The sequence below is a fragment of the Physcomitrium patens genome, chromosome 3 (genome assembly GCF_059467195.1).
Source record: "Physcomitrium patens ecotype Gransden chromosome 3, ASM5946719v1, whole genome shotgun sequence".
Taxonomy (NCBI): domain Eukaryota; kingdom Viridiplantae; phylum Streptophyta; class Bryopsida; order Funariales; family Funariaceae; genus Physcomitrium; species Physcomitrium patens.
The window spans coordinates 11,152,348-11,165,924 of record NC_143412.1 but is presented as its reverse complement, the minus strand read 5'-3'; the positions used below and the strand labels follow the sequence as shown (position 1 = coordinate 11,165,924).

General features: G+C 39.3%; 3 protein-coding genes across 7 annotated transcripts; 1 reads left to right on the top strand and 2 right to left on the bottom strand.

Moving 5' to 3' along the window:
• Positions 1–845: 845 nt before the first annotated feature.
• On the top strand, positions 846–3,423 carry LOC112280529 (BI1-like protein). Its single transcript, XM_024516118.3, has 4 exons — positions 846–1,222; positions 1,682–1,795; positions 2,306–2,463; positions 2,801–3,423. The coding sequence occupies exons 1-4, from the start codon at positions 958–960 to the stop codon at positions 3,008–3,010; spliced, it is 747 nt and encodes a 248-aa protein (XP_024371886.1). The 5' UTR covers positions 846–957; the 3' UTR covers positions 3,011–3,423.
• Positions 3,424–5,600: 2,177 nt separating this feature from the next.
• On the bottom strand, positions 5,601–9,895 carry LOC112280335 (pyruvate decarboxylase 1). 5 transcript variants are annotated; one of them, XM_024515717.3, is made up of 8 exons: positions 9,712–9,895; positions 8,304–8,752; positions 7,903–8,081; positions 7,401–7,730; positions 7,024–7,276; positions 6,645–6,851; positions 6,241–6,429; positions 5,601–5,973 (listed from the first exon to the last, which is right to left on the bottom strand). In XM_024515717.3, the coding sequence occupies exons 1-8, from the start codon at positions 9,893–9,895 to the stop codon at positions 5,809–5,811; spliced, it is 1,956 nt and encodes a 651-aa protein (XP_024371485.1). In that variant the 3' UTR covers positions 5,601–5,808. The 5 variants fall into 5 exon arrangements, with proteins under 5 accessions (XP_024371485.1, XP_024371488.1, XP_024371487.1 ...); XM_024515720.3 differs by having other exon boundaries at positions 9,719–9,856; XM_024515719.3 differs by having other exon boundaries at positions 9,694–9,832.
• On the bottom strand, positions 9,711–13,167 carry LOC112280337 (uncharacterized). Its single transcript, XM_024515721.3, has 4 exons — positions 12,042–13,167; positions 11,697–11,897; positions 11,000–11,316; positions 9,711–10,688 (listed from the first exon to the last, which is right to left on the bottom strand). Exons 1-4 carry the CDS (start codon positions 12,310–12,312, stop codon positions 10,434–10,436), a joined length of 1,044 nt encoding a protein of 347 aa, XP_024371489.1. The 5' UTR covers positions 12,313–13,167; the 3' UTR covers positions 9,711–10,433.
• Between the last annotated feature and the right edge of the window lie 410 nt (positions 13,168–13,577).

Sequence of the window (13,577 nt, the reverse complement as noted above, 5' to 3'; positions counted from 1 at the left end):
TTGATCATGTAATTTTTTAATTTTTTTTCTTAGTTTAGTTTTCATTAAACCCAGGGCATTAATCTATCTATGTAGTGTACTTCTTTATTTGGTTTATACTGTTAAATCATTGTTCAAATTTTATATATTAGAATATCATCCTTCCTTCCTTGATTCCTTTTAATACCCAGAGCTGAATGAATGGTGATTCTTCCGGTCCCAGGCTCTCGCTGCAAGAGCCTGCAGGTTTCCAAATTAGGGTTTTGTGGATTCAGCCATAAATATTGCTGTGATTCTTGCAGTCTGTTTCTTCTGCAATGAAGGCGCGGGATCGCATCGGCGTGGGATTGGCATGTTGGATATGCACTTCACTTCATTGAATGACTGACCGACTGACTGCCGCCATCTCTGGACAATTTTCCGAAGAGCGAGGCAGGGAAACTCCTGTTTTTTTCTGACTTGCTTCATTTCGGTCGTGGTGAGATTGTCATGGTGGATCTCGCAGCGACAGGTTGTTGTGCACCATCAATACAAATTTTTGTATTGATGGTGGGTTCCACCCTTCGAGGTGGACGATGCGGGGTGCGGGACGTGGTGGTCCTCTGAGGCATCGATGCCGTGGAGATGCGATTGTGGTTGTTGCGGTGCTGGTCCTCCAGCGCTCCTCCTCGTCCTCCCCCGTCGTGGCTCGATCGCTGGCTCGTTGCCTGTCTCCGCCGACACGCCATCCCCTTCGTTGCAGTCGCTACCTTCGTCGGAGTTTCTAGAACCCTCCTTCTCCAGTACCTTCTTCTCCACGCCGCCCACGGTTCATGCTCAATGCCTTTATCTACAATTGCCAAATCACTCACATCGAGAGCTGACGTCCCGGAGTGTGCAAATTCCACAACCATTTCCCGTCTCCAGCTTGTAGAGATCTTCGAAGAAACGTTAGTCTTGTGTCGCAGCAGTCAGGGGTTTTGCGGAAGGTTTTAAGCCATGTCGAAGTATGGTAGCACGAAGCTGTTTTCGGGAGATGATCTCGAGGTGGGTTATGGGTCGACGCCTGCTCTGTATCCCGGCATTTCTGCCGACGAGAATGAGCTTCGGTGGGGATTCATTCGCAAGGTGTACGGTATCCTGAGTGTTCAGGTGTTGCTCACCACCGTGATTTCGGCCTTCGTGGTTTCCACGCCCCCAGTGGTGGAGTTTTTCTTGTCCAATATATGGGTTCTCTTGCTTACCAGCTTTGCGCCTCTCATATGTAAGTTTCCCGGCTTGTTTTGGTTATTTTGGTTTTAGTGAATTTGTTGTCTGAGGTTGATCAATGATGAGTTTGTCGTGGCTTCCACGAAATTACACATGTCTCGTCCTATTCGATTCGAATGAGTGATGGACGTTTTAATTTTGTGAGTTCGTAAGCCCTTGTAGATTTGCTATATTTTTGGATGCATTTGAAGGGATTTGGATTGAATAGCAATGAATTGGTGGGGCTGGCGACTCTAATAGTTCGCGAATAATACCATCATCTCTATGTCTAAGAGAGTCCTAGAGTCGGAATTATTTCGCACTCCTGCTTCCAACTCTGGCAGAGATTGAATACATATTGTCTACTACTGATTTGTTCTCGCGAATTTATAGGAAAACCCAGCGCTAGCAGTATTACCTTTGTCTCTATTCCTCTGGTTACTCATGGTGTGGTGCTTTTTCTATGCTTTTGCAGTGATGTGCCCGTTGTACTATTACCATCAACAGCACCCAGTGAACCTGGTCCTTCTTGGTCTATTTACTGCAACAATCAGTTTAACTGTTGGAATATCAAGCGCTCTTACGAAAGGTGTGTTCGCTAAGCATTTCTAATTGATAGTATGTCATGTTGTGATCATTATGTTGGAAAGTGACGAAGCAAGTTGGTTTGAATGAACGTGCCAGTGCGATTTGTACTCGTGGTTATTTGATTCGATACATATACGATATTGGAAACTTTTAGCATCTCCAGCACTGGAAGAATAGATTAGGTCAAATCAAGAGGAGATATTGCTTACATCATAAGAAAAGTTGTTGCTTATGCTAGTGATTCTGTTGAACGGAATGAAATGCTCACGGTAGGATAGATTGCCTTCTAGGGTACTAAGAAAGATCCTAAGGATCATGCGGTAAGAGGCCGAGACCTAATTAGAAAACTAAGATAACTTGTCTGCTAAAAATATTGTAAATTTCATGCTGCTGCATGCAAGTGATATTCGTGGAGTACTGGGGTCCCCGCAAGCTACAATGATCATCATGTAGGTTTTTCGTGCAAAAATCGATTCATGCGCTAATTTGCATCTTGGAATTGCATGTACAGAGTATATTGTGTTGGAAGCTCTACTTCTGACAGCAGCTGTGGTCTTGTCCCTCACCGCATACACGCACTGGGCTTCCAGAAAGGGACATGATTTCAGTTTCTTGGGCCCCATCTTGTTCGCGAGCCTTGTCATCCTTGTGCTCTTTGGGCTAATTCAGGTTTGTAATTTCCGTTCCTCTGGTTTTTCTACATGTCAATGGTAGTGGAGCTGTGTTAGGTGAGGGTTTTAGGTTTTTCATAGTGCATTATTTGTTGCGGAGTTTACTAAGTCTGAGGATCGTGTCGGTTACAATTTTTGTATCATTGTTGTAATGACGCAAACTCGCTCGCAAGTTTTATGCACATCTTGTGACGTTCTTTACATTGAACTTTTTTCTCAGATTCACAAAATTTCAATTCGGCTATTACATGGGGTCTCTTGTATATTTATATTTATATTTATATATTTATAGAATTGTGTTCTCACCCGTAGCAATTTGTTTTATTTTTGAACAGGCATTCTTTCCACTGGGTCCCGTGTCCCACATGATTTACGGTGGTCTAAGTGCACTTATTTTCAGTACCTACATCGTATACGACACAGACAACCTCATAAAGAGATACTCTTACGACGAGTACATATGGGCTTCGGTGGCTTTGTATCTTGACATTGTCAACTTGTTCCTCGCTCTGTTGGAGATCCTAAGAAGTGTACAAGACAACTAAGAGGATAGAATTGTAAATGATTGGGCACTATTTGTCTGATATATTTGTGTACAATGTAGTTGCAAGCTAGAAGAACCGAGGATAGTTCTTGAAATACGATTTGTAGAGTGTGCAGTATCAGGTTACCTTTTAGAGAGAGCGTTTGAGTGTGGTACTTTTGTACCCAGCCTCGTTACTTTTGGACGTGTGGTAGGAGTGCTCGAAGCATCCGTAGTGTGCAGATTGAACCAGTCACCTACGTCTAAAACAGTGTCTTCTAACTCGAACATCGGTCGAGAGGAGATTGTGGTAATGAACATATGTGAAACATTTTGATCAGAAAAATTCAGAATTTTTCAGATAAGCTCGTTATTTAGACCGGCGACGAACCCTACAGCAGACGGAATAAAGCGTGTAGTGTCGTTATTCGCTCACACCTGTTGGAACAATACACAGACTTGGGTATTCTATTGATGAATCAATAGAAGAGAGTTAGGACAAAACTTGAAGGGGTTACAAATAGCTTGATTACTTATTTGTTTGTATAGTGACACTTGCATAAATGTAATCATTATAGTTGCATGGGAGAAGAGAAATATATGTTTTTTACAATCGCAATTAATACTCTTGATAATGGTACCGTTTCCGGTTTACAAACATTTATAAGTAGCAAAACTATAAATTTTGATATTGTTAAAATTCAATTTGATAATAGTTTACAAATATTTGCAATGCTTTAAAAAAAAACTTGGATAATAATGTGTAATACACTTTGTGCATTTTTAGAGAAAATTGCTAGTTCAAAATGCAATACTTGTAGATAAAAAAAGTACTTTAATAGAAGAACAATTCACAAGTTAATTGAAACAATTCTTAAATGTTAAGTGTGCTGAACAATAATAGAATTTTTAGAAGTTTATTAGAACATAAATATAATTTTATGTTGTAATTTTTAATGAAGAATATAAATTAAAAAAATATAAAATAATAATAGATTTCACTATGGCAAAAATACTTGTACTCAAATGATGACATCTATATTTTATTTATTTTATTTTATTTTTGTTGTTATTGTTACAATGTTCAAATTGTAAAATTTGAAGTAAAAAGTTTAGAATTTATCTAAACTTAGGCTTCTTATAAAATTATTTACACGATATCACCAGTATCAACATTTATTTCAAAAACCTCAACATTATTATTCAAGAGAAATTTTAAAATTTCCCTTCTTGTATTTTCACATGTTTTGATGAAACAAAAATGAGTTTTGGCAACTTCAATAACTTCAAGTTTTTTCCATGTAATTGAGGTAGTATATATCTTAATTTATTAGAGACGTAATTAGATATAATTGTAAAAAGGGATGTTCTAAAAAATAAATAAAAAATAAAATGAATATAATTATTATTGACAAGTTTAAATATCTTATTAGTATTATGGCAATGTTCAAACAAAAGTTCTTCTTTCAATACAATACTGTTCTTAGGGCATGGCCATTGTTGTTGCCAATGGCTGGCTAAGCTGCCTCAGACTTATGCTGGCCACTCCACCTGATGGTTGGGAATCGTGCCAGAAAATAAATTAATTAATTAATGACCTCACCAGAAAATAAATAAAAATAAAATAGAAATAGTTCTACAATTAAAAAAATATAGAAAAAACCACTTTCATTAAACACAACCCATACAAAATATTATTGAGAATGTAATGATGAACTAAATACTTAAACATAAAAAGGAAAAAAAAAAAGAAAAAAAAGAGACAAAAACAATATTTAAGATTTTCAAACATCAATAAGTACAAGTATTTTTTATTATTTTAATTTAAAGATAGTTTTTTAAAATAAAATTTCACCTAAAAATAGTTTTTGGAAGAAAACTTGTCAGTACACTTTCGTCTAAAATATGATTAAAATAAAATAAAATATAAATAAGTAATAAATCATGTATATGAATGTACATATATATGTGTGCCCATATATATTTCTTTCTTAAAATATATAAAAATTGACAAACTTTTGTAATATGCAATGTAAGAAGAACGATATGATATTTTAAACTATATAATAATTGAATATTAAAAAACTAACAAAGGTAGTTGAGCTAAACAGGATGTATTTCTAAATTTACTTCGTATATTACAGAGTTTTATTTGTTAAAAAAATCTGCAATTACATTTCATTGACAAGTATTATAACATATTGACAAATCTCTTAAAGAAAACAATATTTTTAAAAATATACATAAATTGAATAGATTCTAGAATTAGTGTTAATTACTAGGAAACAATGTCACAATTGACATGTTATGGTTTTTGTAATGACACACAAAAGCACCATGAATTTCTTACGAATGATCATTTATAATCAACAATTTATTTCTGATAATTGAACGCATGCAATGATTACCTTTTTCTATGTAGCCTACTGTAATTGAAAAGAAGTACTAGAAAAATTATCAAGAAACTTGTATAGTTGTGCAAATTTATCATATTTTAATACAGATTTATCAAATACGGATTTGAGATTTTTGAAATACATCCATAACAATATATTATACATTTTATTCTCTAAGTGTTCTATTTTCTAAGTTATATAAGATGCGACAATAAATCAATAACCAAATTTTTATTTTTAGTTTTTATAATACTTAATCTGATGACCATAATTGATTTAAATTTGCTGCATGTGATAGAAGCTTAATCCCAAGTTGGGCCTCTAATGATGCCAGAAATTTGTAAAACAACGTGCATGAGAACTAACCTGTTTCTCTAATACCTACTAGATTTGACAAATATGAACACTTGTTCCGTTGATCGAATTACTGAGGATTCGGCGGCCGACTATTAGCAGTGGCAACACGGGAGCCCCATTCGAGTAGTTCCTTACTAGTGTCATCCCTGTGAAGTATGACTTCAATGAAACAAAGGCTGTCCTTCTCATGGACTGTGGCAATAGCCTTCTCAAGATCCTCCTCAGTTCGCACCTGTAAAGTCAGAAATAATTTTCGTCAGGATGTTTTTTTCTTTTTTTTTCCGTATCGATCCTATTTTTGCCTAATGCCAATCATTATGAGTGTGTACGAAAATTCACATATGCAAGAATATTATCAAAAACAATGGGGATACTAATTAACTTAGAAGCCCGCTCTTTCAACGAAACTGGAGAAAGGTTGTTAGCAGCGTCCGATTCAGATTCTAGAGGAAACTAACTACTTCTGAATTTGATTTTAAATAAGGAAAACCAAGCTCACCTTGCAGGTCCATAAGCGACCTTCACCGTTGGCAAAGGCCTCCACCAACGCTGTGTAGTTCCAGTTCTTAATGACGTTATATGGGCCATCGTGAATTTCAACTTCAATTGTGTAACCGCCATTATTTAACAAAAATATGACAGAATTCTGGCCATTTCGAATCATCGAAGAGACTTCTTGTGCTGTAACCTATCCAATGTCAAAACATTCGATCACATGAAGTCAATGGTGCGACCTTGCTGATTATTATTAGTACATTGTAGGCATTTTGACAGACGATATGCAAAAGATTTCCAAAAAAACTGATTCATATGACACATATTTCCGAAGTGCATCATGCGGTGTGCTCCACACATAAATCGAAGGAATGCTGTAGAGAATCTGCAAGAGAGAAATGTCTGTACTTGAAAACTTCCGTCGCCAATGCATGCTATTACGCGCCTCTGTTTGGCACCTTGTGCATAACCAAAAGTAGCTCCCACTGCCCAGCCGATTGATCCATACTGCATCTGAAATTCGTACGAGCATCCATCTGGTAGTTTAAGTTTCTGACAGTTGAACCATGCATCTCCCGTCTCAGCTATGACTGCAGAATCTTTTGTTAACATTGCCTGCAGAGAAGAAATCAATTTGAGTTAGCAAGAGACAGCTCTTGCCAAAATCGCAGTCCCTAATGATGAAAACATACTGAAAATTGGTCCAACGAAGTGGCTCATCATTGGAGGATTGAAAGTGCCAATCATGCATTATATGATCGAAGGAAGAAGGGAAGATTAATGAGACCTGAATGTGCTTGAAGAGATTAACAGCTTTGAGAGGCTCTCCCGGCTTTTGCTTAGGAGGAACACTAACAGGTACATACATGCGCGAATAATTATCAAACGAAGTTGTGTTTTTCTTTATCTTCTTTGCAAGAACTTCCAGAAAGTCCTTCATCAGCACACACCCAAAGGATGGCCCATTTCCGATCATCACTCGGTCGGGTTCCAAGCTGATGATGTTCTCCTTTTTGATCAGCAGAGAGTATCCCACCGAACTGCACAAGATTCAAAATTCAGTACTTTTGCCCCTTCATATTGACATCAATATACAATCGAAACGCAAATATTTCCATGATATTAGTTCAAATCAAAAAACATCCTCATCGTACTGGAAAAGACCTGTAATCGTTGAAAACTGGCCCAGCGAACAGGTATTTGTCAGCAGATTCGACGATCTCAGCTGTGAAAGTCGAGCTTACAGCACCCCAGTACGTGCCTATAAAATTACGGTGGCTTTCTGGAAATAAGCCCTTCGCTGCAGGCATGACCGCCACAGCATATCCACACGCCGTAGCCAACTGCTCGAAAGAGTCACAAGCTTTTGCAACCCGAAGTTTAGGGCCACCTACGAGGACGGGCTTAACAGCTGATGCTAAGAGCGAACTAACTGCATCTACAGCCGCCTCAAGACTCAACTGATTGGTCTTTAAATTTCCAATTCCGTACAACCTAAGAACAGTTTCCAAAATAAATCAGATCACTGGTAATGCACATCTCTTGTAAGAATTACATGATCAAAGAATTATTCGTAGGCATTCAGGTATGCACAATCTAATGAATACGTGTTGACTATCGGTAAGGACGTAGAAAATTGACCATCAATTGAGAAGACCTGTGGTACCTTCTGGGGTCGGGACCTTGGGTCATGGAATATGGAAGAGGGGCACTTCTGAAGGATGGGTGGGGCATAGCGGCAAGATTGCAGCTGACGCTCACGTACACAGGCTTGCTTTGTCCAATCGCAGTAGAGATTGCTCTATCGACGAGCTCATGTGCGTCGTCCAAAGATTGTATTACTACCTTTTTTACACATGCACACCATGAAATGAATCCCAGATAGTACTAGTGAAAATTCAAACACAAGAATGATGACTCTACCCTACCTTGTTTTAGCTTATGGCGTCTGGCAGATGCAAGGAAGCAAGGTAATTAGTTAAATGAAAGGCCATTCAAGGGCCGCATGCCATAAACATATTCTCTAAACTATGAAAATGAATGTATAAACATGCAGTGTGGACATACCTGAGCACAAGTGACTTGTTGAAAACATCGGTGTTCCTGACTGAAGTCTATCTCTCCAATTGTATGGTGGAGGATTCGATTCGTTCCATAATCATTAGAGTTTGGACCACCGATAATGCATATAACAGGAAGATTTTCACTATATGCGCCGGCTATAGCATTAATCACACTCAAACCTCCCACAGTAAACGTTACGGCACAAGCCCCTACGCCATTTGCACGTGCATACCCATCAGCAGCATAACCCGCGTTTAATTCATTGCAACACCCAATGAGCTCAAGACCAGGCTCGGCCATCAAGTGATCGAGCAGTACCAAATTGAAGTCGCCGGGCACAGTGAAAAGATCGCGTACACCAACTTCGACCAATCGGGCAGCAATGTAGCGCCCAAGTGTCCTTGAACCATCTGGAAGTGCCTCTTTTGCTTTATCACCCCCTCCCATTTTTCCTGCAGTTCGTCACCATGACCTTGTACTGATCAGTTCTGATGTCTGAGGAATTCAACCGGACGGAGTTTTTTTTACATACACATAATCATCCTGCTATAATAACAGGGTTATTCCCACGTTAATCTAGGCTGCTTCTTTCTCAAGCTCTGCGTGGACAGTCTACAAAAGCGTGCGATCTCTTGAAAATTTGTTTCCCTCAAAGAATTTCTAGCATGGCGGAAAGAAATCTAGGTCGATACCTTAGCAATGGCCTAAGGAGAAAAAGCAACGATAGATATAATGTGAAAACCAGTTGTTTACAACTACGTTCGCAAGCATTGTTCACAGGTGTCCAACTGAATTTCAGGCCCTCAGGTTAACTGACTCTGAAAGCAGGAAGAAATCCTGCCCCAACGACCCTCGAACTTCACTCTTTATACCAGTGCTTCACCTTCCACTCAACACCGAATCCTTCAAATACTCCTTGTACATCGTACGACAAACTAAACCAAGAAGAAACAGTTGAAGATAATTGTGACATAGCCACATCAAACACAAACGCCCGCCACCTTTAACCCCAAAAAATCGACAAGCGAAATCAATTCCCAGAACAGGCAAATCATGATCCTCAATCATCCTCTGACTGCAATCCGACTCAAATCTCAGCTCAAACGAAACATCGATCCAGTTGCAATCCCACCACTCATCCACCGACAACCCCCATAAATTCAATCAGCAAGTAAACATTGCTCATAAACGCAGTCACCTGGCCGCAAAGACTCCGAGAACGATGATGACCCTTTCCTATACCGCAGTAATGTGACTGGAGAAAGAATAGTTGAAAACCTCCACCAATACATACAGGAAAAAATTCTGAAGTAGGGTATGGTACGACGAAAGCCCACGAATCAAACATTTGTTTTTGCACAGAGAGAGAATACAAGTGGCGATGACTAAGTACAGGAACAAAGGAACTCGCCGCATGCCTCCACGTGACGCAGGATTTTTATAACAGATTGTTGTGGACGATCGTCATCTCCGAAAAGCACCTGGAAACACCCTTTTCTTCCTCTGAAGTGGCGGCACACCATTTCGAAGCGGTCGATGCAGCCTGCACGAGGAACATGCCATCCATTGTCTCCAACGGAGACTAGCCGCTGCATGTGGTTAGGGTGCGTGCCAGTCGTAAGAATCAAAAGCGGCTTCTTGTTCAATCGCGCGCTCTTCGTTGGTAACAGAACATACACCTGTGTCTCAGCCGAGAACAAAGAATCGGTCCATATGACTTTCTAAAATGTAGTCAACCCAGACTAGTGCTATTGCAGAGATCCCAGACTGACGAAAACGAATGTTTAGTCGAGGGATTAAAGAGTAGCAGGTAAATCTGGTGTAGTGTTTGTCCCTGTTGGATAGGTTACTGACCTTGAGCTTTAAGAGTGCATGGCATTATTCCGATGATTTTCGGATGCTGGGTAGTAAAAAAAACCCACATATGTCGCCTAGGTACAGCAATTCAAGGAAGAAACTGTGCATTTATGTTGGACAGCATCGATTGATTTACCAAGTCACAATGACCAAAAAGAAAATAGACGCGTTGGTCATTGACGTTATCAGTATAGTATATGCATGATTGCAACCGGCATGCATGATTACAGCCGGAAGCATGCATGCAACGCAGCATCCATGAAAAGCTCCATGTCACTAGTATACAGCTTCACAAAAATATGTGCAGAGAATAACCCTTGATGAGCTTCCCAAAAGTGTCAACTCCCGCCATGGAGGGTTAATTCGCACCATGCAGCCCACATCTATTTCGAGTTCTCCGGCAATTTTAGAATTGAAGATCACTTGCACCTCGTCCACACCGGAAGTTCCTATCCATTTTGAAGGTGCTTGTATAACTTGACACTTGCAAGTTACTAGCCGGCCTTCAAGCGATTTCTTCATAATATGCACCTGAATACCATAATAACGTCAGTCCTAATACCTCACAAAAATGTCTTGCCTCTTTAATGAGACATGCACAACACTTCCAAACAAAACATGACCTGAATGACCTCTGCAAGTAGAAATCTCATTTCATAAGATATTAACCCGTGAACTTCTCGCATGAGTGGTTCATGAATCGTGAGATTCACAATGCAAGCTCCAAAAAGATAAAAGGTACCATCCACAACATTCAAGAGCTCTAGTCATTTAAAGGAATTTAGGATATTTAAACCATTAACTCAAGCACTGGCGAAACAGCACAAGGAAAACAACTATACCTGTACAGATTCAAAGGGTGTACTAAAAGGTAATCCCTTGGAAATCTCAGCATGTTGTTGCTTTTCCAATTGGAGAAGCTTCTGTAAACGGGTAGAGTAGTCTTGGGTAATTGGAAACTGCACTGAAGGGGCAGAAGCACAATCGAGAGCGGGAGCTGCCATAAGTGCTTCCTGAAACTGCTCAGCGATACTTGGCAATGTTTGCGGTCTAGTGATCACTGGAGGATGAATTGGAGTGTCCATCTGAGCATTGTCACATACTTCGATATCATCCTCTTTAAATACACGTTTTATCTCGAAATTTGATTGAAATGATCCTGGAAGAAAACATATCTAGTTAAAATTGACGACTCATGATAAACATACAAGATGGTTGCAGTACACATACTAAGTATGTTAGAATGCCATGTAAAGTTAACTTATTGACACAGTTGGCGCATTCACGTTATGGTAGCTGTCACCATGACCTCACACAAGTATGATAGCATGATCAAATTGAAAGTTTCTGTCACAAAAGCAATGGGACGCGTCGCGTCGAGATTGTTGTGGAAAGTTCTGGTTATCGCCTATTTAACCCATCACAGAGTCGAAAGGATCTCGTTCCAACAAACTCATATATCTAGGATTCTCTTGAGCCAATACAATAATAAAATCAACTTGAGCAGGGTGCAAAAAACGACGTCATGATAAAACATACTTTTGCCTTTCTGCCTCTGCTTCGGATTATTGTGTTTTGAACGTGAATTGTTTCCTTGCAGAAGCTCGTCCAATCTTTGCGCCATGGGCAACCCAACCTTGGCAGAACTTCTCGTCCAATCCTCATGATCACTTGCATCAATGTCTATAGTCTCTAACTCGTCATTCCGCAGAAATTCAGCCCCTCTGCTATTAAGAACACCTTCATTCACAAAAAGTACCATTGCAAGGTACCAACAAACCTCAGTAAATATGATGAAGCAATTTAAAGGTATAACAAAGAACGTGGATATGCTAATTTAACATAAAAAATGTAATAATCAGAGACGTGAGATTGACAATGCACCTGCGGAGTCACCATCCACATCGAAGGATGATCTTCTAGTTGCAGTTGGCGGTTCTCCGAGAAGGTCCTGGAGACGCTGTGCCATACTTGTAGTTGGAACACTGTTAACTGGACGCTGAACAGGTGCTTTGGTATGCTGTGGAGGGAACTCATCCTGCTCGATAAGCTCTTGAAATTTGTTAGCCAGGGGCACAGGTTCTGCCTGCTTGCAGTTCGCATACCGAGGAGCTCGCGGGACAGGTCGGAATTTCAATTTTCGAGAATTAGACATTTCTATTTAACAAATACACTGCAGCTCGGGCTACAGAAACACGGCTATGTCACATTCTAAAAAATGCCCAATGACACAAATATGAGCATAGAATGGATATACATAATCTTTACTGCCTGGACCACGTGTATTCGATTGAAAACTAACAACATTAAGACTGAAGTTTCAGATGGTGATAAGAAGTATCACCTGCTTCAGAAATAAGAAAAGAGAGAGAGAGAGAGAGAGAGAGAGAGAGGAAACAAATAACTCTGCCAATACGCTAGTTATTAATTTGCTAAAATACGAATGAGCGTAAAATTACACTCAGTTGCACATAAACGTCAAACCAAAAGAAAGCATCAGCAAAAAGCTCGAATTATCATCTTCCTCAATTCCAATGTCAATTCCTCAAAAAAACCAACCATTATCCCTTTCTTGATTTCCCCTGTCAGCTTAATGTCTTACCCAGGCACGATAAATCAACATTTCTACAACACGCGCACACTGCATTCAACTTCTCACCCATAAAAACAATGCCCACAACCACTACACCATCTTCCGCGGTACAGAGACTGATTCAATAGTCTTCTCCAAGACCCTCTCGCACTAATTTCTAATTTAGTGCCTCCATCGAGCTCTTCCCACACATTCACTAAACCCCACTATGTCAAGTTTTAACAATTGTACATCAAGATTATAAAATCTACTATAATTCAACTTTACTCGACTCCAATCGACCTTGAGAAAGACACTAGTGAGCACAAGGCTACTACACTCACAAATCGCCACCCACTCTTCGAATTACCAAAAAACCAGGAAAGTGCAACTTTCCCAACAAGCTTCTCGATTCTTCGAATTCCGAATTTCAAATGTGCTTCGCGGCGGATGGAAATAGGACCGCGGTGAACCCCGTTCCTCTATGGCCGTGCCATGGTGAACCCCATTCCTCTTATGACCGTGCCGATGTGACGGTCTTAGGGTGAGGTATTTTATTAAAGAAAAACCTTATGAGAGTCCACTTTAATTTGGAAGTCTTAAAACAACAACTGTGTTGTGTCTTGAAAACTTCGAAGTTGTGGGTATCAAACAACTCAATAATGAAGTGCGGATTATAAATTTTTATCTTTCACTTTTTAATTTTGATTTTTAGTTTTATATATATATATATATATATATATATGCAAGTGATGTCATTTGAAAGATATTATCAATGAAGATGGGCGTTGATTTAATTAAATCATTGAATTTATATTTTAAAAAATATATGTATAAATATACATATA

What these genes read in the sequence shown, in the direction of transcription:
- LOC112280529 (XM_024516118.3), top strand. Translation starts at nt 958, where the DNA reads ATGTCGAAGTATGGTAGCACGAAGCTGTTTTCGGGAGATGATCTCGAG. An exon ending in ATCAAGCGCTCTTACGAAAG is followed by an intron (nt 1,796 to 2,305) that starts GTGTGTTCGCTA and finishes TTGCATGTACAG; the next exon opens with AGTATATTGTGTTGGAAGCT. An exon ending in TGCTCTTTGGGCTAATTCAG is followed by an intron (nt 2,464 to 2,800) that starts GTTTGTAATTTC and finishes ATTTTTGAACAG; the next exon opens with GCATTCTTTCCACTGGGTCC.
- LOC112280335 (XM_024515717.3), bottom strand. Translation starts at nt 9,895, where the DNA reads ATGCAGCGGCTAGTCTCCGTTGGAGACAATGGATGGCATGTTCCTCGT. An exon ending in CAAGGTCCCGACCCCAGAAG is followed by an intron (nt 7,731 to 7,902) that starts GTACCACAGGTC and finishes AACTGTTCTTAG; the next exon opens with GTTGTACGGAATTGGAAATT. An exon ending in TTGGCGACGGAAGTTTTCAA is followed by an intron (nt 6,430 to 6,644) that starts GTACAGACATTT and finishes GACATTGGATAG; the next exon opens with GTTACAGCACAAGAAGTCTC.
- LOC112280337 (XM_024515721.3), bottom strand. Translation starts at nt 12,312, where the DNA reads ATGTCTAATTCTCGAAAATTGAAATTCCGACCTGTCCCGCGAGCTCCT. An exon ending in TGTGGATGGTGACTCCGCAG is followed by an intron (nt 11,898 to 12,041) that starts GTGCATTGTCAA and finishes TTGTGAATGAAG; the next exon opens with GTGTTCTTAATAGCAGAGGG. An exon ending in GCAGAGGCAGAAAGGCAAAA is followed by an intron (nt 11,317 to 11,696) that starts GTATGTTTTATC and finishes GTTTTCTTCCAG; the next exon opens with GATCATTTCAATCAAATTTC.